A 26,682-nucleotide genomic window follows, 5' to 3' on the forward strand; every position below is an offset into this window, starting at 1 on the left:
TTTGGCGGCAGAATGAACGCATTGTTTATTTTTTTTTTAAACTGCTTGCCAAATGCACCGAGACCATATCATCTCGTTCACTAAAGTTGAACAGCTTTGTTTAAGCGACACAAAGTTCGTTTCTTTACGTCTACTGGTATCAGGGTAGTGACCTTTGTGGCCATGTGTTGTTTTCGCCGCATTAGTGTGACTATTCCAGCAGAACCTTACTTTTAATGTAGCCCCGTAAAGCCACCGTGAGACACCCATTTGGTGGTTTTCTTTTGCACGCGTGGAGAATTCTACTATTGCAAAAAGAATTCAAGACTTCTGCCGCTTAATTCACTCGAACAAAGTGTTGGATTAAAACATTGCTCTTGAGATAGCTTACTTTAAATACACAAGAGTATACTTTCACTGATCCTAGCCTCTTACGGCCGCTCCTGATTCTTCTGGGGCGTTTCCACTTACGACCTTAATTCCGCACGCACACTCTATGCAATTGCAAGTAAAGTGCTTAGAGAGCAATTAAACGCGGTACTTACGGCTATACGTAGTTGTTTCGTCGTTCTCCCGCCCTTCCCTTTTCCTTAGATAGGCATCCATGTAGTCCCGATTTTCGTCGCCACCGAGGGTTTTACGATGCCAAGTGAGCTGGTGACTGCACAACAAAAGTATTTTTTCTAACGTTAAGCAAAGGAACTCAGCTAAAGCATTTCCCAGAGCTAACTGCCACACAATTTTTTGCGTACAGGAGGTCACGGTCATCCTCAACTCTTTTTACAAGGTTGTGTTTACGAAATTTAAACCACGTCCTATTTTGAGTTGTCTGTTAATTTTGCTTCCTGCAAAAATAAAACAAAACTTCTATTTCATAGAACGTACAAATCCCTCCCACTTACGTGTTATTTCAAAAAGTAAACCTGAACTTTCTGTTTCCCATTTTAATTCTATTTAATAATTTTATTTACCAATACACTGCACGACAATGAGGACAGAATCCGCACGAAACACTCTGCAAAAGGCAGCTTCTCACACCCACGCGTTAGTCACGCATAGACCGCAATATTGGCAACGAAAAACATGCATTCATCCCCGACAACAAAACGCAGTTAATATTTACATACGATGTGCAGGCACAACGCATAAAAGGTTTCGTAAAGCGACTCTTATATAGAATTATGCAGAACATGCATAGTAAAACAAGGAGAAATCATGCGTACACAGACACCTCCAATAACAAATGATTAGAGCCAATTCCACGCCTGTGAAATGTGCTGACACAGAAGAGATGACTTCAGCACGCTGACGGCCACCTTCCAGAGAGTCGGTAAAGAAACCTTTAGTACTAAAGAGTACGTTATACTTGTTAGTTTTCGGGTTTTATATTTAACACGAAAGTGTTCGATTCCGGGATACACCAAGATTTCAGTGACGTGATATCCGTCACGGAAATGACGCCAGCACACCTTTGCCCAAGTGACCCGCCAACAGGACGTCCCTGACCAAGCTCACCCACAAGACAGCCGCCGACCTGCAAATCATGCTCAGCTGCAGATTTCACTGCACATTTCACTTTAGTGTTTTACCAATTTCTATGACAGGTGAATCAACCACAGTTTTTATCTTCTTACTCAGCATTCAACAGTGTTTGCCTTTTAAAATGCATACTCAATCTTTTAAACCTCCACAATAGAAGCAAGTTTTTACGTATGTCCTTTTTTCAGTCATTGTAATTTGGGGACTCTTCATTCGGGGCTGTGCGCATTCTTCTTGAGCATCACACTTCCACGCGTGTTTATCACATTCACAAGGTATTGCCCATGTTCGCAAGAACAGTCCAGTATCAAACTTCCCCCCTTCCCTCCTCAAACGTTCCGTATATACGGAATTATGGGAATGCGGAGTACATTCTTAGCACGACACAAAGCCGCCACAAATCAAGAAAGATTGTTCAGAAGCACATGAAAATGAAACAGTGCATGCCTATTGAAACATTTGACATCGGTTTTAAGTCTCTATGATCAATAGAACCGATAAATAATTGTCCGTATGAATTCCGTATATACGGAGTATACGGAAATCATACGGAGAGTTATTTTGCTTATTATTGAAGATAAAAACACGAAAACAGTGCCAAACGTTCATATTGTGCAAACTCATATAATTCCCGTGTTTGTAGGACTAATATATACATTTATTACGCTTGGGGGCGTAACACTCCGTATGAACTCCGTATTCCCATAATTCCGTATGTACGGAACTTTTCAGTAGGGTTTGATAGTCAATCAAAGCATGGAATGAGTTACCAGATTGCAATGTGGCAATAAGGGACTCTGCATCATTTCAGAAAGTTCTTTTTGCCTATCTCGAGTCAAGAACGGTGCAGTTATTGCAAGCGATAAGGTAATGTTGAAAGTGACTGTTGTATATACGCGACTCTGGTGCGATTTTAAACCCGCTATGTTATGCGTTCAAGTTCGCCAAGATGTCCCTTTTTTAAGTGCGAATGCACTTTATAAGCGACCCCAAACCATCCACCGCCGGCGGCGGCGGCGGCGGCGGCGGCGGCGGCGTCGGCGTCCGCAGTGCTCCTCTATATTTAAAAAAAAGAAACAGCATCCGGCGCCAGGTTTCGATCCGACGACTTTGCGGCCGCAGCGCGACGCTCTACCAACCAAGCCACGGACGCGACGCTGATATCAGTGTTAGTGACGCGCCTTATATCTTTAAAGCATTCAAACTACGTCGTCAGCGGCGTGCGTTGGCGACTCAGCGGCGTTATAGTGGCTTGATAACTGCGTGGTGTACACGTGATACTACAAACCCGATGGGAGAGATGGAAGAGAAGGCGGCGAGGCGGTGGGCTGCGGGGGCCGAGCGCAAGCGCCGCAAGCGGGCCGACAACCGTGCATTCGCACTTTCACATTCTCCCCCTCGGGGAAATGCGGGGGAATTTTCTTTGCATGCCTTTTCTTCCTTCTGTCGTATATGTTTTAAATATTGATTCTGTAAATTACCCTATCTCCCTATGTAATGCCGCTTGGGGCCTTCAGGGTATGTTAATTAATTAATTAATTATTAATAATAGGATAATTATTATCCGTAAGTAAATACATAAATAAATAACCAAACATTTTCATCCAATTAAAAAAATGGTGCAGCTTGCACTAGTGGTGCAAGGCTGGAGAAACAGCACAGCTGGCGGCCTCTCTCCCTTCGTCGGTGAACCGGCGATTGCATCATCATCATCAGTAGCAGCAGCCGAATAGGTCCACTGCACGACGAAAGCCTCTACCATCGACCTCCAACTGCTCCTATCTCGCGCCCTCTAGTCCATTCGTTGCCTCCATTTTTTTTTTAATTTCGTCCCTGCTTGGAGTAATTGGTCGTCCTTGTTTTGCACACTGTACCCCTTGTATTCCACCGATTTTCATTTCGCCTTTGCGTAGCCAGTTCAAGTCCCTTTCTTTTTCTTTATTTCAGCGACGATATCTTCTACTCCATCCATTCTATCAATGCAAGAGGAGCCTCAAAAAGCGTTTAAAACGACTTCAACAACGAACATGCTGCGCCTGCTTCGCAACAACTTAGACTGTAGTGGCGACGAACAACAATCGATGTGATGCATTGCGCAGGTCGAGTACGCTTTTCTGGGGAAAGATGGGAATGCGATACAGGCGAGTATCAAGCAGTTCTTTCTTCCGCAGTAATAAAAAGTCGTATTACAAAAGCTCCCTTGCGCAATTGAGCTTTTGTTACCATGAAGCATTAGCCCTTATCCCATTGACCTGACCATACATTTTTGGCATTTCGCTTAACTGTAAACTCCGCTTATGTGGACATTTTCACCGAATTTTACGATTTCCAGTAAACGAAGGCTTGGTTTATATGTTGCCAGACAGCAGGCTGCGAAATCTTAAGCAAAGGCAATCTTTCCACGCCTGTGTCTATAGTTTTTCGTTTGACTCATGATCACTAGGTTTAGTATGTAAACCTTGAGCCCTTTTTAATAGCAGGGCTGGCGTAGCTGTTGCAACTGTTCTTTGGCGGGTAACGTGTTACAAATACCAAGAAAATACCGTGCCTCTATTCTATCTAGTTCACTGTTTCCTTGTTACGTATTCCCCGTGGCAGAATGGCGCAATAAACAAAATACCGAGCGTTCATGAGGGGTGCCTCACGGCAACCGCCCAGCGTCCCCGGCACGCGCAGTGGCTTTAGAAAAAAATACTGGCGAAAACCCCGAGGAACGCTTCGCGTTGCCTCGTAATCAATAACGGCCCCCGGAATCTCGATGCGACACCAGGAACGTCGCGCATCCATCGCGCACGTACGCGACGCCACTGCGCCCCGTCTGTTGTCATGCTTCGCATTTAATGCCTCGCATGAGGAACACGACGATATCGATGCATATGACGATGACTATTACTAGCATATCGACTACGAAATCTGTCAATAAACAATTTCAAACTTGTACAAACACGTTCTTATGCGTTCCACAGTGCTCGCGTAGTAAGAAATTCTGAAGCTTCGTTATGGGTTAAGCCTTGCGCGACTTAGTGCAAGCTTCCCCAATTTGTTTTCACCTGGCTAGTATCCATAGGCACTTGGCCCGTCCTTTACAAATGTACATCCCTGAAAAAATTCTTGGCACTTAAGACTGCTATGTACTTTTAAGGCACAATGCTCGTAATACTTAACAACTTGTCTACTGCTGCATGATACTTGCGTCTCTTTCTTCGCTTTTGTTCCGTTGTATTAGGGCGCCAATAACTTCAGCAAGCAGTCTGAAACACGCCGCAGCTTTCTTATAATAACGGCTTTTGCAGAAGGTTCCCACCTGCTCTACTGACGTGTCATCACGTTCGGGTGTCACGCGGCCTGCTCTATTCTACAACTTTTACGCTTCCAATTCTTCGTTTTGCAAAGCGGGCACGTTAGCCCCTAAAAGCTACCGATTTCTGGCTTATCCCCCATAAGGCTATGTGCCAAGAAGCAAAGAACAACACTAAAGCTTTTGTTGCTCCGCTGGCCGTGGACGGATTTAGAGCAGTGGTAACGGAATTAACTGGTACTGTGAAGACCAGGGTATAAAATGCCGTGCAAACACAAGTGTATTTTTATTTGCGCTTTAAAGCGGGGGGCATTTTATCGGCACGACAGGCGGGCGTATTCTTTTAACCTTTGGCCGGAAGCCTGACTCGAGGTACAGACAGACAGACAGACCAGAATTGTTGAGCTACAGTAGCCCAAGACAAACGGTAGTCTTTAAAAAGTTCCAGCTGGTTTAAATAGGGTGTCCTTTTTGAGGCTACTTCCGCCTTAATGTGACTCAGAAACTCGCCACGTACCCCTTTGCGTTTGATCGTACGGCGTAGCAGAGTGTTAGAGCAATCTCACCCGAAGAATTTCTCCATCCATGTCATAGCTTTGACGAGTGAGCCGCTGCGAGTGAAAGACAACCGCTGGGCCAAAGACCTGACGAAGTCGGGACGGAAGCCCAGCACGCCTCCGCTTCGGCTCGCCGAGAACTGGTCGAGCAGAGCCCAGCTGAGGCCTTTTCGCTTAGGGTGACCATGCTCCAAGCGACGCCCGAACACGAACACACCCACGTTGTTCGACAGGCTGTCCATGAGTAGTTCCACGATGTCCAGCGCCTTCCCACGCTCCTTGGCAATGCGTTCCATCAAGAGTTCGCATCCCTCCTGATGGCGCAACAAAAAACGCATTTTCGAGGTTTTTTCAACGACTCAGTTTGATGTGCGTATACGTGTGAGCTGAATAAACCTCGAGTCACCACGGTTGTATTCAAAAAACGCTTTTTAGCGCAGAACAAACTAAGACGTATTCGTAAAAAGTTTGCGGCGTATCTGCTTACTAAGGTACAAATATCGTCAAAAGACGACAATCTTCTGCCGGCCCTGTCACAAAAATGTCTCTCTTCCATTTCCCGTCCACCTATCGCTCTCTTCCCCTCCCGTCTGTCTCCTCCCACGTTAAACACGGTGGAGATTTCGTCAAGTCAATTCAATTGTCCAGCGTTGCACTGCTCACGGGCCGTTTATTTAACCCTTTCGTTATGTTGTATTTCAAACGACGCCATGAGGTCCGGGCTCCACCAGCTTAGCTCTATTTGTTATTTCTTTGTGAAAATATTGTTTTCAATGCTCTTTTTATTTATTATTGCCAAAATCATGCAGGCACGTATGTTTAATTAAAACGACACTGCCGAAACTAGTTTTGTGCCGATGTTTTTTTCTCAAATATCACTCATGATTTTTTTTAGTCAACTGTATTGGCAAACATGAAGGGTGCAGTGTTTTGGATGCAGTCCAGATGCAGTGTTTTGGAAAAGGTCTGCACTAAACCTCTCGTTCAAGTATTCTTTTAACCTTTGGCCGGAAGCCTGACTCGAGGTACAGACAGACAGACAGACCAGAATTGTTGAGCTACAGTAGCCCAAGACAAACGGTAGTCTTTAAAAAGTTCCAGCTGGTTTAAATAGGGTGTCCTTTTTGAGGCTACTTACGCACAGAAATTCTTTTCTGCGTCTGTATGTATACATGTATGTGACTGGGCGGCCTTTTGGCACGAGTGGATAGGCTTACAAGCGGCCGCTTCATCTCATTTGTTATAAAATGTTCAGAAGACATGGTCTACAGATGTACGACGAGATAGCGTCACTTCGCAATCGAGGGAAAATTCTGGAACGAACCTACCGCATTCACAGTTTATGCTCTCTAAGCATTCACTATTTCTGCCTAATTTCGTCAATAAAGGGCAAGGAATGTTGGGTCGCGGGGGGTGGCGACGAAGCCATGCCTTCCAGCAATCTCCAGCGCATGTGTCAAGGCCCAAACTTGCATCGACGGGTCGGTGCTGAGCATCGCGGCCTCCAACGTCTCTGAACTAGTTAATTGCAGGTCGCTAGGAGAGGATAAACTAATGTTGAATGCCAATGGCAGATCCGGAGTACTTTCGGGGCAACTTTTCTGCTCTGTCTGGAGCAGACGCGTTCCAATGGCAGATCGGGAGCAACCAAATCCTGTTCCAATTGCAGATCGCGAGCGCCGTCGCAGCCGAGGTCGCTCCGTGGAACACAAAATTGGCCACGTATCTGCTACTTTCGTTGCAAATGCCGCCAAAAGACGATAGTCTTTATCGGCTTTTGCGAAGTAAATGCCTCCCTTCGCTTTCCCCCTCACCTCTCATGTTGCTCCTCTTGCGTCGCGCTCCTCCCATGGTAAAGACGGCAAAGGTTTGCTTAAATCATTTTAAATTTCCCGCGTTCCACTGCTCCAAACCGGGTGTCTCGATGCGAACGCTGCCGTACGGCGAAGACGCGCGTTAATCGAGGCGCCCTACTTCAACGTTTATAGAACCGTGTTTCCCTTGTGCACGTGCGTTCCAAGCAGAACGTGGAACATATCTAGTGGAACCTTTCGTAACTCTTGCCACTTGATTTCTTCAAATGCCGCCAGAAGCTATATGGCGCGGGCGACAGCAGGCGACGCCGGAGTGATATTTTTAAATGCAGAGCATTTCAGTAACTCACGATGTCACCCGCGTTGGCGTCCGTAGTCCGCACGCTGACTGCGCATGCGCGTCGAGTCGAGGCGAAAGCGAACACATCTCTCGCGAGGGGTATTGGATTGGATTCGAACACTCTCTCGCGAGGAGCATTGGATTTGATTCGATTGGATTGGCTTGGATTGGCTTGGCTTGGATTGGCTTGGATTGGATTGGCTTGGCTTGGCTTGGATTGGATTTGGATTGGATTGGATTGGATTGGATTGAAGTGGATTGTGTTGGATTGTGTTGCGTCATAGCCGCGGCACGTTGCGTCATAGCCGCGGCAGACGCGCTTGGGCCGGCGCATGTGCAGTACTCTCTCTTCCGCGGTTTCCTCTCCTTCGGGCGCGCTGCGCATATAACCGGTGTGCCGTTCTCCGGCCAAGCAACATCCGCGGTTGGCTCAAACACCTAGAGTCCACGCCGCTTTACAAGTACGCCAACGTCGTCGACTGGGACCGGCTTACGCAGTCCCCTCAACGTATATAAGCGGCGGAGCGCGCGTTCGGAATTCAGTCAAGGGCGTCTTTGCATGGCTTACGCTTGACGTGACGCTTTGCTTGACTCGAGTAGATGCGACGCATTTACTCGAGTTCCCCCCGTGGGAAGATGCGGGCGGCTTTTTTTTTTCTTCAGTTTATGAAGCATTTATTCTCGCCAAAATCAAACATGTACGATTTTTTATAAAGGAACGCTGCAAGTATCCCTTCTGTATTGATTTGTTGTCTCATATTTGCGTAATGTCTTGTTCTTCTTCAACAATGTTGACAAGTATGAACATTACACCGGACATAGACGGGTAGATTTAGCTGTGACTATATAAGACTATTGCGCAGGCATTGTTTTTCTTTGGCCGGGTGGCTGAATCGAGTCACAGACGGACAGACATACAGACATGCAGACAGACAAAAATTTCTGGGTTTAAGTAGCCCAAGAAAGACTATCGTCTTTAAAAAATTCCCCCGCATTTCCCCGAGGGGGAGAATGTGAAAGTGCGAATGCACGGTTGTCGGCCCGCTTGCGGCGCTTGCGCTCGGCCCCCGCAGCCCACCGCCTCGCCGCCTTCTCTTCCATCTCTTCCATCGGGTTTGCTGTATCACGTGTACACCACGCAGTTATCAAGCCACTATAACGCCGCTGAGTCGCCAACGCACGCCGCTGACGACGTAGTTTGAATGCGTTAAAGATATAAGGCGCGTCACTAACACTGATATCACCTTCGCGTCCGTGGCTTGGTCGGTAGAGCGTCGCGCTGCGGCCGCAAAGTCCTCGGATCGAACCCTGGCGCCGGATGCTGTTTCTTTTTTAAATATAGAGGAGCACTGCGGACGCCGCCGCCGCCGGCGGTGGATGGTTTGGGGTCGCTTATAAAGTGCATTCGCACTTAAAACGTTGCTCCGCCAATATCGGCGGAGTAGGTCGGAGCTCACTAGGGCGTTTACGTTTGCCGCGTGACGTCGCCAACGTCGCCGCCGTCTGCGCTTCCAGCCAGTGCTCTCTTTCTCCGCCTCCTCCAGCCGCGCAGCGCGAGGTGAACGCGCCCGCGGGAACCAGACGATTTCGGGGAAGGCGCGACGCAAAGGATGCTAGGGACTTCCTGTTCCCGTCACGGTTTGGCACTCTGCTCCGGCGGGAGCGGCTGCGTTCCAAAGGCAGCTTCGGAGTACCTGCTCATCGCGGAGTCGGCGGGCTCCGCGGTGGAGCACGCTGACCGCTCCGGATCTACCATTGGAATTCAACATTAATCTCGTCTTTAGGCTTTGCACAGAGAGCATTAGGGTCGGCATAGATCTTAATAATTTAGAGCTGCCTCCAGGTGGTTCACTGCATATATGCAGCAAAGCACCTAGAGGAAGCTCTAAACTAAACATCCTCCCCCTCATAAATATCCAAATTAAATATCCTCCCCCTCATAATAATCAAAATTAAATATCCTCCCCCTCATAAATGCCTCAACAAAATATTGTCGAGGAAGTTATGAGGGGGAGGATATTTAATTTGTCTGGGCGGTAGTGCACAACTATCTGATGATAGGTTTTCATGCGTTCCCTGGCCGATCTGAGGGAGAGGTCACCCACATCCCGGGTGACAATAAAGCCCGAGCATTTGAAAAAAATGTGCAGGGGCAGGCAGGCCACCAGGCTGTTACACCGCGAAACATCGCCCCACGCAATAAAAGTGCTTACTTGTCGCATTTCAAAACTTCTAGGGATGGAGAGTGGTACATGGTGCTTCGATACTGCCATATAAAACCACTTACATTACTCTTGCCAAAATGCCTTCCCATTTAATCACTTCTGTATAGAGGTGAAGCCGACTCTATAGAGGCTCGCTGCATAAAATAGTGGCTGGAGAGGATGTTTACGCATTATTAGACAACTGTTAGAATTTCCGTAACATTTCTTGTAGATTTTTACTGGTATGAAAACGCAAGAAGAATTTGCTTTTCCTGAGTGTGAAAGGAAGTTCCGAACTGAAGTCGCCTAACTTCGTGGTCGGCGCAGTTCCCCTCCTGCATAATTTAGTTTACACGCTCTGCATGGGAGTTAAAAGTAGCCATGAACCCAAAATAATCCATGACGTTGTTTTATTTGATAGTAATAGCATTTGGTAACGCTCTCTACGCTATACCGGCCTCACAGGCCGTTGCATTGACCAAAAACTATAATCAGTTTCGAAAACCCTTCAAGTTTCACTCTAACCGATGTCAGCGGTGACGTAATGTGGGAAAACAAGATTTATCAGGTATTTAATTTTATGTTAGCAGTTACAAGGCAGGGTAAAACAAGATTGGAGGCACCACTAAATTTCATAAACCTGATTTTTCGCTGTGACTTTGGACGGCGGCAGCCAACACATAAATAAGCCCTTGTGACGTCACAAGGGCTGTGCAAGAAGGTGCCCCTTGAACGGCAAGAACCTCATTTATTTTCACGATGATCTAGCCAAATTGTTTAAAGTTGCCATTATGACTGGCATCGTTGCTATTTAGACAAAGCCATCTTTTGTATGAACCAAACGTATTTTTTGGTCACGGTCCCTTTGAACTACAAACAACTTTTTTTTTGCACTTAGCTATAGTTATTCGTTCCGGACCGGTTTCCGAACCGGTTCAGGCTTGCAAACCCGTTCGGGAATCGGTTCGGAGTGGGCTTTATTCGAACTGTAACTGAACCGGTACAAAATTATTTCACCCGAACCAGAACGGTAACCGAACCGGTTTTTTTTTTCCGGTTCGACATTACTCATTGAAACCCCTGCTCTAAAGTCGAGAAGGGAGCCGTCACGGAATAGAACAATTGGTAGTGCACCGCACGCGTTATGCGGAGGTTGTGATATATATAAATATATATATATATATATATATATATATATATATATATATATATATATAAGGTTAGTAGAGACAGAGACAAACGAGAAAGACTTAGAAAATAAAAATAAGTTTACTGACGTTTCAGGGAGAGGACTCCCTTTCTCCTCTGAAGAAAGGGAGTCCTCTCCCTGAAACGTCAGTAAATATATATATAAATAAATAAAATATATATATATATATATATTTATAATATATATATATATATTTATATATATATATATATATATATATATATATATATATATATATATATATATATATATATATATATATATATATATATATATATATATATATATATATATATATATATATATATAGTCTGGAAAGATAAAAACTAACCAGAGCGCGAAAAAATAAGGTTAGTAGAGACAGAGACACAAGAGAAAGACGTAAAGAATAGAAATAAGTTTACTGACGTTTCAGCAAGAGGACTTCCTTTCTTCAGAGTACAGAATAAGTTCGTTGCAGAGTTATATATATACAGAAAATGAAGCAAGGGCGAGGGCAAGGTAAGAGAAGGGAGAGTTTGTACAATTGGATCATGGTTGGTGGGTAGTAAAAGAATGAAAAGAGAGCAGAAAAAAAATTATAAAACGGATAGTAAGAACACACAGTCACGCGGTACGCACATGGGAAAGAAAGAGAGAAGAACCAAACAGAAAAAATTAACAACGTAATTCCCCCCTCCCCCGTGGCAACAGGGGTGAAAGAGGGGTCAAAACAAGATATGCCCATGCACGTGTTTAACAAGGGCTAAAAAATTAGTCACGCGGAACGAAGAAGGTCCAAAGAAGATATGCCCATGCACCCAAAGGGCGAACATCTGCCCATACACACCCGTTCTAAGAATCAGGGTAAGGTCATTGAAACATGAGACACTTGGCTTCTGTTGGTGGGAGGCAAGGGTCGCACCCAAAAGCAGTAGGACGGGCAGTTTCGACAGGAAATAAGTGTACATTGATATTCAAAGAGCGGGAAAAAAGGACAAGGTCAAACAACTCATGAAAAGAAAGAAAACAGGCAGGTGCACGCGTATGACGCAATTTGTTGGAGGGAAACCTTGTTGCTTGCAGAGCCCTTGACTTCATGATAAAATGTTTACTTTGGAGGTACGGTTAATGCTCTTGTGCTCAAGTGCAGGGATGATAACGCATTATCTCAGTTAGAGATAACTGTTCGTCCACGTGCGACACGTACTTTCAGCTGCTTCAGAGGCCGAGACTGTATACAATGGATATATCCGTTAACAAAACAGTCGATAACCCCGCGAACAGCAGACGAAGGCGTATGCGGCTGCTCCCAATTTATCTGCGAAAACAAATCGGTCTTGAAAGCATGTAGGACAATTCACTCACCGAAAATGTGTTCTTCATAACCGATTTGGCGAAGCCGAGTTCACGAAGAAGCTTTAGAGAAAAGTTCCGGTTCTCATCCCAGGCGTGACCTCCGAACCCGGAGAATCCTGCGATATTCGAACTTTGTATTAGCGTCTGAGGAAGGAGTCATGGGTCACATATAAATGTAGAACAGGTTCGAGGAAAACGCAGTTTTGAACAAGATTCTCCGCATCGTAGTTCAGTTTCCACGAAAACGCTATAAACAAGGCGAAACAACTTAGGCTGATTCAGAAGTTTTGTCACGCCGTAGTTAGGGCGTTTGCCTTGAGGGGGTTGTTTCGATTCAGGCTACCGTGACCGCTAACTTGCAAAAGCCTATCAAACGGATCTAGGCAAGGAGCTCGTTGGAATTGGTGGTCATAAAAAGTCAGCCGCGCAGAGAGATATGGCTGGGCAGGACGGTAGGTGAAGGCGTGCTCCACTATTGAGTTACATCCTTAGATCGGGAAAACAAAAAGATCCTCCTCAAATAATCGCATTTTCTCCTTCACGCGGCACTCACTCAAATCAAGACTCAAAAAGCTTCTTTGCGCCTAAAATCACTCGTACTTACTCATCACATACTCATTTGTAATGGTACCTCCTTGTAATTAAACTCAATACTCCTCATGAGTACTCGTACTCAATATGTAATCATTCGTACTTAATCTGTACTCACTTGTAATCGCACTCAATCTGTACTCAGGAGTACTCGTACTCAGTATTGTATCTTCGCCGAAGCAGTGGCGGGACCGGCAGGCAGCACAGGCTGGCCGCTGGCTAAGTGCAATACGCGCTTATTCGGTCACACAACGAACAGTTTAACAAAAGGACGGAAAAGGGCCGCTGCCTAAATACAGGCTCGAGCCACTATCACACCAAGGCATTGAAGTCACTTAGAACAACAGTCCGGGGTCACCGCTGATAGCGAAGCGCGTCTCGGGCAGCACCACGATGCACAAACACGATAACACAACACTCCTCCCCCCTCACGAGGTTTCATCTCACGGCACGTAACCGTCTGGCGGGCGCCTCAACCGGGTAGAGCGTCGAACCTGCGGTGCCGAATGTCCCGAGGGGTCGCCGTTATGGGGACCACTGTCGAGCGCCGGACCGCTAGCGGGTAGAAGGCCCGGAGAAGGCCCAGTGGAAGGCCCGGCCGACTCAGCTGCTGGTGAAGTCAGGTTCAATGCTGGTTGTTCCTGATTGTTGAGCCGAGTAGGCGTGCTGGTCGAGGTGGGCTCTCTAGTGTCCATGAAGAGCGGACCCCCGCCTTCCAGTCTCGGCCCGTCCAGTACTGTTTCCGCCACCTTAAGCCAGTTCCGCTTCTCCTGAAATGTACGCAGTCGCAGGTCATCAGCGTGAACATACCGATCTTCGTCGCCGACGCGAACGACGTACGTGCAAGCGCTGCACCGCTGAGCAATTGCACCCAACAGCCATTTGTCGACGTCCGGGCGGAGTCCTTTTAGCAAAACCTGGTCGCCTTCACTGAAGTCTCTCCATGGCCCTCGTTTCTGGTTTGCGTGGAGCTTCCTCTGTTCCCCCCTTTCGCGCATGCGTTGTTTCATTTCACGGTGCAGCAGACTCAGCCTGGTTCTGGGCTGCCACGACAAGAACAGCTGGGCCGGGGTCTCACCAGAGGTGCTGGACGGGGTGTTGCGATAACTGAATAGAATTTGGTCTATACGGTGTTGTATGGGCTTCCTGTGTCCTTTTCATTCTTCGTCTAGTAACTGTTTAAACAATTACTTCTTGACCGCCTGAACGCACCATTCTGCGCTACTATTCGAAGCTGGGTGATAGAGAGGAGATTTGGAATGACGAATTCCATTCCTGCTCAGGAATGTTTCGAAGTGCTGCGATGTGAACTGGATCCCGTTGTCGGTCACGATCTCCTCTGGTAGTCCGTAGGCCGCAAAAACACCTCGCGATTTCTCTACCGTCTTTTCACTTGTTGTCATGACAAACACCTCAGCCCACTTCGAATGAGCGTCCACTAGGACCAAAACGAAATGCTGATCCCTTTGCGCAAAAGCGAGATGTACTCGCTACCATCTACGCGTTGGCCTGCCCCATGACATTAGTTGCACTCTAGGCGCCCCATTCTGTGACAACTGACAAGGAATGCACTCTTTCACTGATTGCTCTACGTCTAGCATTAAGCGAGGCCACCAGACATGACCCCTTGACAACATTTTCATTCGAGTCATCCCTCGGTGACCTTCGTGCAGCATTTCTAGAACCTTCCGCCGCACCGAAGCGGGTGTAATGACGTGATTACCCCATGTTACGCACTCTTCGTCTACCGACAGTTCGTTACGGCGAACGAAGTATGGTGAAAGATCGTCGTCCGACACATGCGCAGGCCACCCGTTCTGCGTAAAAAACAACACTTTGGACAGCAGTTGATCTTTACGTGTTTCCAATCTGATTTTTTTCGCAGACAGTGGACCCTCGTCTAGCACAGAAAAGAAATAAACGCCCCCGACTCTGCTTTGTCTCGGAGTGGTAGCCATGAAAGGGCATCGGCATTTTGGATTTTGCTTGCCTTTCGGTAGACCAATCGGTAATCATACGCTTCAAGAATTAAGGACCACCGCTGTATCCGTGCTGCTGCAGTTGTAGGGGTTGGCTTCCTATGCCCGAAATTTATAACCAGGGGTTGGTGATCTGAATAAACGAAAAATTGTCGACCACAAAAAATTTGTGAAATTTCTTTAGACCGGAAAACACTGCAAGAGCCTCTTTTTCCAGGTGGGCATAGCCCTGCTCTGCCTGACTTAGTGTCCTCGATGCGAACACTGTCGGTGTTTTGACACCCCCCGCGATTTTATGGAATAAGATTGCCTCTACTCCATATGCGGACGCGTCGCATACCATTCCCAGTTCCTGATCCAGATTGTAGTATGTTAGTTCTCTGGGGTGCATAAGCCAATCCTCAGATCTCTTAAAAGTATCCGCCACCCTGTCCGTCCATTGCCATTTTACATTTTCGCCCAACAACTGTTACAGTGGGTACAGCTCTGCTGACATGTTCGGAACAAACCTGGCATAAACATTGAGCATGCCCAAATATGTTTGCAGCTCCTGTTTGTTCTTTGCTGTCGGCGCGTCTTTGATAGCGCGCACCTTATCATGCGATGGCTGAATGCCATTTGCGTCAAGCACGTGACCCAGATACGCCACCGATGTTTCGAAAAACTTGTACTTTTCTTTGCGCAGTTTAATGCCTGGTTTCTTGAACCTCGTCAGCACGCTTTCCACCTTTTTCCAACATTCCTCAAAACCTTCCCCGCAATCCACACATCATCAAAGTAACAGACGACTCTATCTAGGCCTCCTAGCACATAGTCCGTGACTGCCTAAAATATCGAGGGTGCACTGGTTATCGCATACGGTAGGCGCGTAAACTTAAACAGCCTCATATGCGTATTTATCGTGAGCAAAGACTGCGAGTCAGGGTGCAAATGCAGCTTCTGATACGCTGTTGAAAGGTCAAGCACAGTGAAATATTTTCACCTATGCAAGGCGACAAACAAGTCTTCCATGACTGGCTGCGGATAATGATCGGTGCGCAAGCAGGGATTCACCTTCATTCTGTAGTCTCCGCATATCCTAACCCTGTTGTCTCCTTTTCAACCACTACCAGCGGCGTGGTCCAGCCTCTTTTGAGGATGGGAACAATCATCCCTGCGTTCTGCCAGGCCCTCAATTGGTGGGAAACGAGATCTCGGAGTGCGAAGGGCACCGGTCGGGGATAACAAAAGACCGGTGTTGTGCCATCCTCCATCACTAAGGTTACTTGACAATCCGTTATCTGTCCGAGCTGTGGTTCAAACACTTCCGCGAATTTTTCAAGCAAGCTAGCTACTATATCGATCCCCACCCCACATATACTCAACCAGTCCTACTTAAGGGATTCCAGCCAGTCTCGCCCTAGCAATGCAGTCACACTCTTTTCCAACGTGCGGACAACGACCAGAGGCAGCGTCGCTGTCTGGTTATTGTGCTCTACCGGCATCATCAGCCTTGCCCATAACCGCTAACGGCGTTCCCCCATAGGCTTATAGCTTTATGTTAGACGGCAACAACGGTCGCCCCGCCCAGTGTCGCTGATAGAGAGTCTCGGGGACGATAGAAACAGACGCGCCCGTATCTATCTGCATCGTCACATTACGACCCCCGGCCCGTACGTTTACAGTAGAGTTTTCGGACGCTTTCGTCACAGGAAAATACGTTCTGTAGCAAAATACTGTCCCCACCGCTACTGTCCTCCACATAGTGCGCTGTGTTGGCGGACGACCCGCACGCTCTTGCCAAGTGACCCACTCGTTTAAGGGCGCGACAGTGGTATTTTCCGGAACGGGCACCTTTCGTCTGTGTGGGAGGAGGCTCTGTAGCGATAGCTCCGCAGCACCACGAAGCACAAACACGATAACACAACACTCAGCTCATCTGTACTTACTTTCACTCCTGCTAAATCTGTACTCACTTGTAGTCGTACTCAATATGTATTCACTTGCACTAGACCAGTCTGCACTCAATCCGAACTTGCTCGTACTCATCTGCACTCACTTGTACTCAATCTCTACAAACCTTTACTGGTATCGAAAAGTGTTTCTGCTAATTTGTTCTCACAATTATCCACTTCTATTCATGCGCTGCAATAGGTTGATCGACTCGACTAAGCCCGAGCTAGAGAACGCTTCAACCCATACCAGTTGGTTCTCCTGGTTCCCTTTTTGTAGCGGAAGCTACACTACGCTACCTCGGGCAGTCTTCACGGGGTGACCAGGTTTGCCCTTGAGCGCTAGAGGTCAAACCACGCACCCTTCTGCAAGCGCCCGGCACGGAGCAGCGGCCTGATTACGGGTAGAGATAGGCGAAGAGGTAACGAAGGCGTGCGCGGGACCCGTGCGCGGAGGAAGGCGAGGAGGCCGCCGCGATAAGCGCGCGCCACGAAGAAAGGCCACGTGTGCCGCAGAACCATGCGCGATAGAGGAAGACGAATCCAGCCGTGCTCCCTCGTACAGCGGCGAGGCTTAAACGACGTCGTGAGGCGAAAAAGAGGGAAAACGCTGCTGTTGCGTCCAGCTTCGCTACCTTCAAGTCTTACGCATTAGTGTGAGCTTCCTTCATTTTTACCTTTTTGTGTAATTGAACGGGTGAAAGCTTTTCTGGTTACCGATTTTGATGACCGAAACAGAGTGGATTCAGCGAAAAGTTGTACATAAAGCAGCTTCCCGCACCCCTGCCTTCGAACAATGGTAACCAAGAAAGTGCAGCGAAGTCGACCATGTTTGTCAGACTTTCACTATGGCAACCCGTGACGAATCGTGGCAAAGAGCGGCAACACCGCCCAAGAGGAAATGGAGAGTGTCGCAGTTACCCCCCAAAACAGGGGTGGCGGGAAATGCGTGAGACTCGTACACGCACATCCCGGTTATGGTGCGTGATCAAACTTACAAATTTCTACACAAGAGTATGGTATCGCGAGTACTACTCGCGAGTGCGTGTACTCGTGAGTACAGTATAAGCGACTATTTAATTCACGAGTAGTACTCGCAAGTGCATGTTCTTGTGAGCAGAGTACTCGCGAGCACTCCATTCACCAGTACAGTGCTCGTGAAAACCTTCACTCGCGAGTAGTACTCATGAGTACTGTACTCCCGAGTACATGTACTCACATCGGTACTCACTCGTCATCGGACTCGCATCTTTTGCCTGGGTCTGTACCATCTCATTGTCGTACCCACTCGTAAATTTGAGTAACAGTACCAATGCCGGTACTCCCAAGTGACTACGCCGACCTTTGGTTATAACTCAGTAAACGTGGTGAAGGCAGCAGGAACATCTATATCCCATTACTCCACCCTTGTGGTGAAGTCTCGCCACGCGGGCATGTCGGACTACAAGGCAGGCAATGTGCTCTCAATTCGATGGTGTCTAAGCAGCGTAGCCCTGTCGTTCGAAAAAGATTACAGAACAAGCACACGAGTCTTCTCTAGTGTCTGTAAGTAAGCAAACACACCGGCAGAACATACGCACGAAATAACTCGGAACTGGTTAATGGTCACCAGTAACCAGTATCGAACGATGGGCACCACATCTGCTCTCTCCATCTAATCCCCTTCAAGAGAAACATGCGAAGCCCGCAATTTTTTCTCGTGGAGGATAACGACAAAAATGCCCGTCCGTACGATATTTAGGCGCTGGTTTAAAAACCACAGGCGGGCTAAATTTGTACGTAACCGTCTATTATGGCATGGGTGCACCAGCGGAAGTGAAACAACAATTTGAATTAGAATATACATCGAGTCATTCAGGATAATAAAACTTTCAGACATTCTCCGACGCAGTGCCTGATCAACCAGCTTATCTATGCCTGGTCTTTGATGAATGCTGGACATGGGGCTTTTATAAGTCTCCCCGGCTCACTTAAGCCCATCTTAGGAAGGTAGATGCGCAATTCCAAACCCATGTTTGCTTCCCTGTACTTCACTGCAGTGTCTTCACGGGTGAGGCCATTGCCATATATAGATATACGAAGACAAGACTGATCACAGCATTTGAACCGCTAAGTTAGCTATTCACGAAGTCCAAATAAAAAGAAGAGGTGTTGGTCACAAATATGTCTGAGCGACTTTTTATTGCACGCTTCTTGCTTGCTATTCACACATTTCTTTGATAAAGGTGATAAATGACAGATGCACATGAACTTCTAGTTCCTTTTTCTCAATACCTTCGAGGCCGAACTGCAGTCTAAGCCGCTTACAGGAAACAATCGCCCTTAAACTCTACGTTAGTAAGGCAAAACTATTATTTCTACTATGCGTACCGTGAACAGTCATTTTGCAATACAGCTATCAATAGTCGGAAATACAATTCGAAATTTAAGCTCTCAAGCTCAGATTTCGAGGGCCTGGTAGATCAGTTACCTGAACTTTTCATTCTGACGGGCGAAGAGAATGCACATAACTCTCTTTGGGGCTCCGCTCGAACGAATGCCCGAGGTCGCCTCATTGAGAAATTCTTAGCATCGTCGGAAGCATGTCTTTGCCACCAGAAACAGCCAACATACCATAATATAGGACGCAACCCTTATTCACACCTTGACTTGGCTATTGGATCTGCAGTTCTCTTTCCATGTTTTGAGTGGGGTGTGGGAACTAACCCATATGGTAGTCACCACTTCTCCACCTACACTAACATATATATGGTAAAGGCACAAGCAGTCCATCTTCCCAGAAGAGGTTCAATGAATCAAGAGCACACTGGAATACATTTACAGAGGCATTCAAACTACACTACACGTACATACGACACCTACACGTTGAACAGGCAACCCAACTACTCACGGCGCACATCCTCGAAGCTGCCGAAATATCCATTCCCCACGCCTCTGGTGACCAGCGCAACCAAAGGAGGCTGTGGTGTAATGAAGACTGTAGGCGGGCGCGAGAGGCCCAGAACAAGGCGTGGGGTGTCCTTTGTCGGTGCCCCACATCGGGAAACCTCCTTTTGTTCAAAACAGCAAAGGCGTTAGGAAAACGTGTGCGCCGTTAGGCGAAACGAGATAGTTGGCGTTAATTCATAAGATCAATAAACTCCTACACAGACCCACGGAAAGTATGGACACGAATACGCAAACTCAATGGACAAGAAACACACAGCCTGCCTCTGGTCAGCACAACAGGGACACACTCGAAGACCAGGTTGACACACTCGCACAACACTTCCAACACTTGTCCAGTTCAGCAAACTACACAAACACTTTCATGAAACACAAACTCTCGGTCGAAAAGAAGCCTTTACAAGATAACAACAGGTCAACATCTTCTTATAACTCAGAGTTTTTATTGCATGAGCTAAGGGCTGCTCTGAGCACGTGTAAACCCTCAGCTGCAGGCCCAGACAAAATCATATATACATTGAGACAACACCTACACGCAGACACACTTGAAACACTCCTAGATCTAAATAATAAAATATGGCTTTCGGGGCACATTACACACTCTTGGAGGGAGGCCATTGTAATGGCTTTCTTAAAGGAGGGAAAGGACGCGTCGTCGCCCTGAAGTTACCGTCCAATACCCCTGACGAGCTGCCTGGGCAAGCTGTTCGAGAAGATGGTAATCCGGAGACTGATGTATTTTCTTGAGTACAATGGTTTTCTCGTGAGCTGCTAGGCAGACTTCATGGCGGGGCTACCCGCGAACGACCAACTCGTTGCGCTTGCATCATGTATAAAGGATGCCTGCGTGCATTAACAGTTCTGTCTTACAGTGTTTTGCGACATCGAGAAGGCCTATGACAACGCTTGGCGTTACGGCATTCTTAGAGACCTCAAGTCACTTGGTGTCTCAAGTACCACGTTAAACACCCTTGTTAGTTACTTGTCCGGTGGAACGTTTCGTGTGAGAGTCGGTAGTGCACTCTGAAGGGTTCACGTGCAAGAAAACGGCGTCCCTCAAGGTGGACTGTTGACCTACACTCTCTTCATATTCAAGATGAACTCTCTTGGGAAGGCATTGCCACATACAATTTCTCATTCCATATATGTAGATGACGTGCAGATATATTTTAAATCATGTAACATGTCAATCTGCCAACGTCGAGTCCAGCATGGAGTCAGGAAACTTGCCGCGTGGGCGGACAAGAATGTTTGAAACTGAATCCTTCAATAAGCTCTTGCATTGTGTTCGCCAGGAAGCGTGGGGTCCATCCGGACCCAGACATTACTCTTAATGGTGAGTCGCTTCCTCTTAACAACGGTACACGTTTTTAAGTGTTGTGTTTTACCACAAACTCACATTCGTTCCTACAACCAAGCAACTCAATCTTAACTGTCTCAAAACAATGAATATCCTGAAGGTCCTTTCACACCAACCATATCGTGCAACAAAAAACTCCTGCAACGCCTGTATACTGCTTTGGTTGGGTCTCGTTTGGACAATGGCAGTGCGGTGTATAGGTGGGTGATAAAAGCCGCATTAAGAATGCTCGACTCAGTGCTACACTTGTCGCTTCGTCTTGCGTCGGGTGCTTTCCGAACTAGCCCCATCCAAAGTTTCTATGTTGAGTGTAACAAGTGGTGCCTCGAGGACCCACGAACGTACAAGGACTTGCTCTACGCGTTTAAAATTTCATCGCTGGATAACCATCATTTGAAACCTGTTTTTAATAATACATCCGCATTTCTACGGTTTGTAAACCGCCCGTCCATTTCTTTGCCGTTCTCTCTTAGAGTGCGACAGGAAACTTCGGATTTCAACATCTCCTTTTTAGACATTTACACATCTTGTTTTACTGACGTTTTTCCACCCTAGTAGCTTCAACCTATATGTTGTGACTTGTCTTTCATGAAAACTCATAAAACCAGAACACCACAAGCTGCAATTTTGCAGCACTTATTGTCCCTGCAGTATAAGTATCAATCTGCAGAGTTTTATAGTGACACATCAAAAACTGCAACCATCGTGTCTTGCGCCGCTCATGGGCGACACTTTGATGCATGCAGAACAATGAGCACACACACCACAATTACTGAGTAGAAGAATATGGCATCTTACTCATTGCACAGCACATTCTTGAACACAAAATTTCAAAGTCCATCATATATACAGATTCCTTGACCGTCGTGCGCGCATTGGCATCACAAAAGCCATGCAGAAACAGAATTGTTATAATGGTTTTCAACACTATCGTGTCTATATATGCCCAAACGCTTGTTCTGGTGTTGTGCTGGGTTCCAGGCTACGCTGGAATCGCTGGCAATGAGGTTGCAGATGAGAGGACCACTGTTTCCAGACTCAGACATAACAATAACGTATACATAACAATACTACCACACAGTGACCTTAAGCCACAAATTCGACAGCACCTTTGTAGCAAATGGCAAGCACAGTGGAATGAACAGACATATTAAAATACACGTAATAAAACCACTCTTCGGAAGGTACACGACTGACTCACACAACAGACACAGCGAAGTGACCTTGGCTAGGCTACGGATAGGGCACACCCATGCAACGCACTCGTATCTGCTCCCGGGATCTTCAAGACCCCAGTGCAACAGGCGCGGAGAGGCCCTATCCGTAGTTCACATACTCATTCAATGTAAGCCACTTGACACCATATGCCGCAAACACTTCCCACGACTATACAGACAACACATCCCGTTTCACCCATCATACTTTTTAGGAGACGCGTCCAGGTTTTCCATCAAGCGTGTTTTTAAGATTCTCACTGAAGTCAAGTTTCTACCTCTCATTTCCTACCATGCATCATGACAACGTGCCCTTTTACAGCAGTCAACTTCACTACCTTGAGTTTTACTTTATTTTTACTCAAATGGTTTACTTTTACATTCGTGTGACTCGAATGAAGTAACCATCGTTTGGCGCTCTTTGCCCTCAGTCGGCCTTGCGGCATAAAAATCCAAATATCATGATCACCGGAAATACTATTGACAGTGCTAAATGAACAACAGTCCGTTCTCCAGCTTACATTCTCCAGCTAGACGAAGTCTTTTCTCTAAAGGAAGGGCAGGAGAACCACCAGTCTGCAAACACTGTAGTGGATATCCCAATCAGCAACATGTCCTATGGGAATGTTCTTACAATACTCTGAGCATTCCTTACTTACGCACACCGACGCAGCTGCCATATCCAATTGAGCCCATTCGGCTCCCTCTCGCCTCCACTTTTGGCGAACAGCTAGCTCTAGTGCGGTACATCAAAAACGCACTAGAGCAGGGTTCAGCATTCACTGAAGACGACCTGTAATTGGGTTGCCTGAACCGCCTTTTATTCTAAATAAAATTTTCTCTCTCCCTTCTGACTCTCTCTTTCTCTCTGTTAAATTTCTATGACTACGCCAGAGAACAGGTAGTTAGGCTTCAAGACTGCCCCGTGGCACTCCCTCCTGTAGTTTCTTTCCTCAATGCCGGAATGCCGGCCTGCCGTAGAGGAACGATGACGTCAGTCGACCAATCCTGGTTATCACTTCAAAGCGCCTGCCGTCGGGAGCGCAGAAATCGCCCGGCGCGAGACCGACCACGTGCGGGAGGTATAGCTGGATTTTTTCGTTTTGTCTCAGCCAGTAAGTAGCAAGTTGGGTCGTTCTGGAGCCTCTGGACACACCGTGGAGAACTTTTAGGGGACATTCTAGAATCATCGAGCGCCATCTTGCCTACTGTGGTATCTGGATTCGGTTGCAATGAGTGCCTATGTAGATTGCCCCTCTCTGGTCATGGCTGCCACCGATGTTTAAACCAATTGAAGACAAGGGAAATGCAAACATTGCCTACCAATGTTTGACTTGAGCTCCATCAAACAAGACGATTGGGGCGTCCAACTTCCAAGACGTCGGCGGCAAACGTGAAGAAGGACGTGCAAGTAAGGTTTGTTTATTATTCGTTCATATTCGCATGCAGAACAGGAGTTCTGCATTCAAAGTGCTTGCAGTCACACATTAGTTTGTAATTCACGTTACACAGGGTTTCCCAGGTTTTGATCTCCAAGAAACTAAATGCGCGATACATACATGCATGCTTGCACGTTTTTGCTATTTGTGTTGCGCTCTTTTCAAGTTGCAGAATTTTGGCAACATTTTTGTTAGTGGTACCTGCATTTATTTATAGCGGTACCTACGCAAACGTGGGCGGTTAACAAAACCAGCACGTCTGTGTACTTCACAAAAATTGCGGGGAAGAGGTGGAAAGAAAGCATGAAGTGCAGGTGACCTGTCGCATATTAACATAATTGTGAATTTTGAGACTTGAATCGAAAACTTGATAAGAATGGCCAAAGAAACAAGAAAAGAAAAGAGCAAGAAAGGCTCAAATACGCGCGCACGTTAAAACGTTTCCTGCGGTAAAAATGCTTCAAGCTTCAGGCTATGTTCAGACTACCGGCGCAAAAGCCGTACCGTGATACATGGACGTAAAAAAACGGCATGTCACGCGCATCGGTTGCCTGAGACTGGAAATGACGTCATTCTTTTAAAGTTATTGCGATGGTTGTGGCAACACTGTGAACCCGGCCTTATCATTCACATAGAAAATGTTTGGCATCGCAGTGATTAGGCCCGTATTTTGAGCGAGGTTAACATCATTCTAAGACAAACCTCGTTAATTATGTTCGGTGATTCCCAGCTTGTTTCCAGTAAAAAACTATAACTTCATTGCTGCGAGTCCGAAAAATTACCTACTTCGGAATAATTACACACTCCATTGCACCGAACACCAGTCACCTCACTGGATAGCCTCGTTCGCCGATAACGATACGCTACTAACCTTTTTTGTGTGCGACGTATCATTTTTGGTTGGCGTCTCACGAAAGGGTGTATGTGAGGCGAGCTTATGTATTTATTCTATACACCTGAATTGACTCTTGCTATTAGATGGAGGGGGGGTATACAAATTTAAAAGAAAATTATAACTTATTTGTAATATTCGCACGAAGAGACAAGAAAACAGTCACACGGTATATGTTATATAATACACCGCTGAACTCAGTAGACAGCAATAAAGTTGAAATTCTTCACATCGACACATACTCAGCACCACTTTATAGTTACGTAGGACAATATAAGCGCAACTATCAATTCTACTAATGAAATGCTAAAAGGCTGATAATTTTAAGCGAAAAAGGTGAGAACCGGAAACAGTTACGACGTATCGTGGAATCTCCTTTCAGTATTTAAGGCGCGGGTCAAGCACGAGTTATTATGTGGTAATGTAGATCGAAACATCCATTTCTGACTTTAAGTGCGAAATGCATGCGACCTTTATATTGTGAAGGGGTCATAGAGGCGAAGTGCTTAGTCCGCACGTATAGCATGATTTCTACTCTTTTTGTTTAGCTAGCACATCTGCACAAGCTCCAAGAATACGAGAACGTAATGAAAAGAGGATGGCGCAAACGCCTCTCCGAAGAGGCAGCGCCGATTGTAAAGTCCCAGACGCTAATCTCGAACACAGGGCCGTTTTCCCTTTTCGCCTCCGTCTCAAAGGCGGCCGCCGCGGCCTGGAATCGAATCCGTGTCCTTGGGCTCAAATTATATGTTATGGTGTTATTGGTGAGTTCTATTGCGTTATGATATGTCATCGTATGTTCTTTTGCGTAATCTCCTTCTAACCAATGTGTTTTGTGCCGCTGCTAATAAAGCGCATCTCCTATTGGACCCGGTACTAGCAATTTGTATATGGGTCCAAGCACTCTGATGAATAACTCTGTAACCGTACATGAATAAACGATTTTATTTTGAAAAAAAAACTTGTGCTCTTGTATGGTCATTAATTTGGCGCGTGCTGTTTCCTTACGCCGCGCGGTGTTATTTATCACTTCTTAGGTCCCCTATACACTCACGCTCTCGCATTCATCATAATTCATAACGCAGGTAACGTGTCGTCGAATCGAGCCCGGGACATTCACTGTCCACCAATCACCGCCATTTGTGGTCCGCGAGTAAATCTTAGTTGGACCAACTCCTCCACGTCGTGCACAAAAGTTGGTCAGTTGGACACATATCAGTGCAAAATAGTGCGTGATAAAGCTCAAGCCACAAGACCCCCCCCCCCACCCCCCCCACCCCCCCCACCCCCCACTAAAAAATCTCAAAAGCGTCTCTCTACTTACCTATGTTTATACCCAGATTCATTTCCCAGTCGAGAGAGCGGTAGAGTAGGTTTTGGTGGCTCAAGAACTTCTCTATAGATGCCCGGTCATTGAGTATAATCATTTCCGAGGAACCGGCCTTTACCCTATAAAATATAAAAGCCAAATATGGTGAACGGGAAGTCCTGCAGCTCAACCGTGGAAAAAGAGGACGGGAAATGTATTAGTTTTTTTATGAAGCTAGGCAATGCTGGCAACACCAGTCCCAACCCTCTCCCTGGCAACAAACTCAGAATTATTTATGAAAAGCAAAAAAATGCTAGGAGAGAACAAAAACCACCATGATTCAGAGCACAATACATGTAAAGTGAAACACCAAAAAAAAACGCAACATTAGTTCATGTTTCAAGAAATAAAAATGCGCAAACTACCGGTGACCACCACATGTGCCTTAAGGCATGCCCATCTCTGATCAATCCAACTATACATTAACACAAACACAGCAAATAGCGGTAATATTGTACAGAATTTCTTCAATACAGCCAAGTGACAAAATACTACACCAGAGGAAGGGTTGCCTGCAGGTACGGCATGAAGAATTCAGTACAAAACGTTTCGAAACGTTAAGGGGCTTCAAACATAGTTTGACAGAATCACTTAGGTACTGCGTTCTGAGAAATGCCGATTTTATTAAAGCCAAAGCTTTTTTAGTGGGATTTATGGCGTCCTCCCAAACACATATGCATTA

General features: G+C 46.5%; 1 protein-coding gene across 3 annotated transcripts in view; it reads right to left on the bottom strand.

Moving 5' to 3' along the window:
* Window positions 1-26,682, bottom strand: part of LOC144175069 (cytochrome P450 2A4-like) — a 99,793-nt gene that overhangs the window by 16,679 nt on the left and 56,432 nt on the right. For all 3 annotated transcript variants that reach the window (XM_077704111.1, XM_077704113.1, XM_077704112.1), the window contains exons 3-6: window positions 25,956-26,080; window positions 12,289-12,395; window positions 5,383-5,687; window positions 525-640 (exon numbers count right to left, since the gene is read on the bottom strand). In XM_077704111.1, coding sequence (XP_077560237.1) covers window positions 525-640; window positions 5,383-5,687; window positions 12,289-12,395; window positions 25,956-26,080 — 653 coding nt within the window. The remainder of the gene's footprint in view (window positions 1-524; window positions 641-5,382; window positions 5,688-12,288; window positions 12,396-25,955; window positions 26,081-26,682) is intronic.

Source organism: Haemaphysalis longicornis, unplaced genomic scaffold (assembly GCF_048455015.1).
Source record: "Haemaphysalis longicornis isolate Haplotype H1 unplaced genomic scaffold, Haemaphysalis longicornis Haplotype H1 scaffold_3, whole genome shotgun sequence".
NCBI classification, from domain to species: Eukaryota; Metazoa; Arthropoda; class Arachnida; order Ixodida; family Ixodidae; genus Haemaphysalis; species Haemaphysalis longicornis.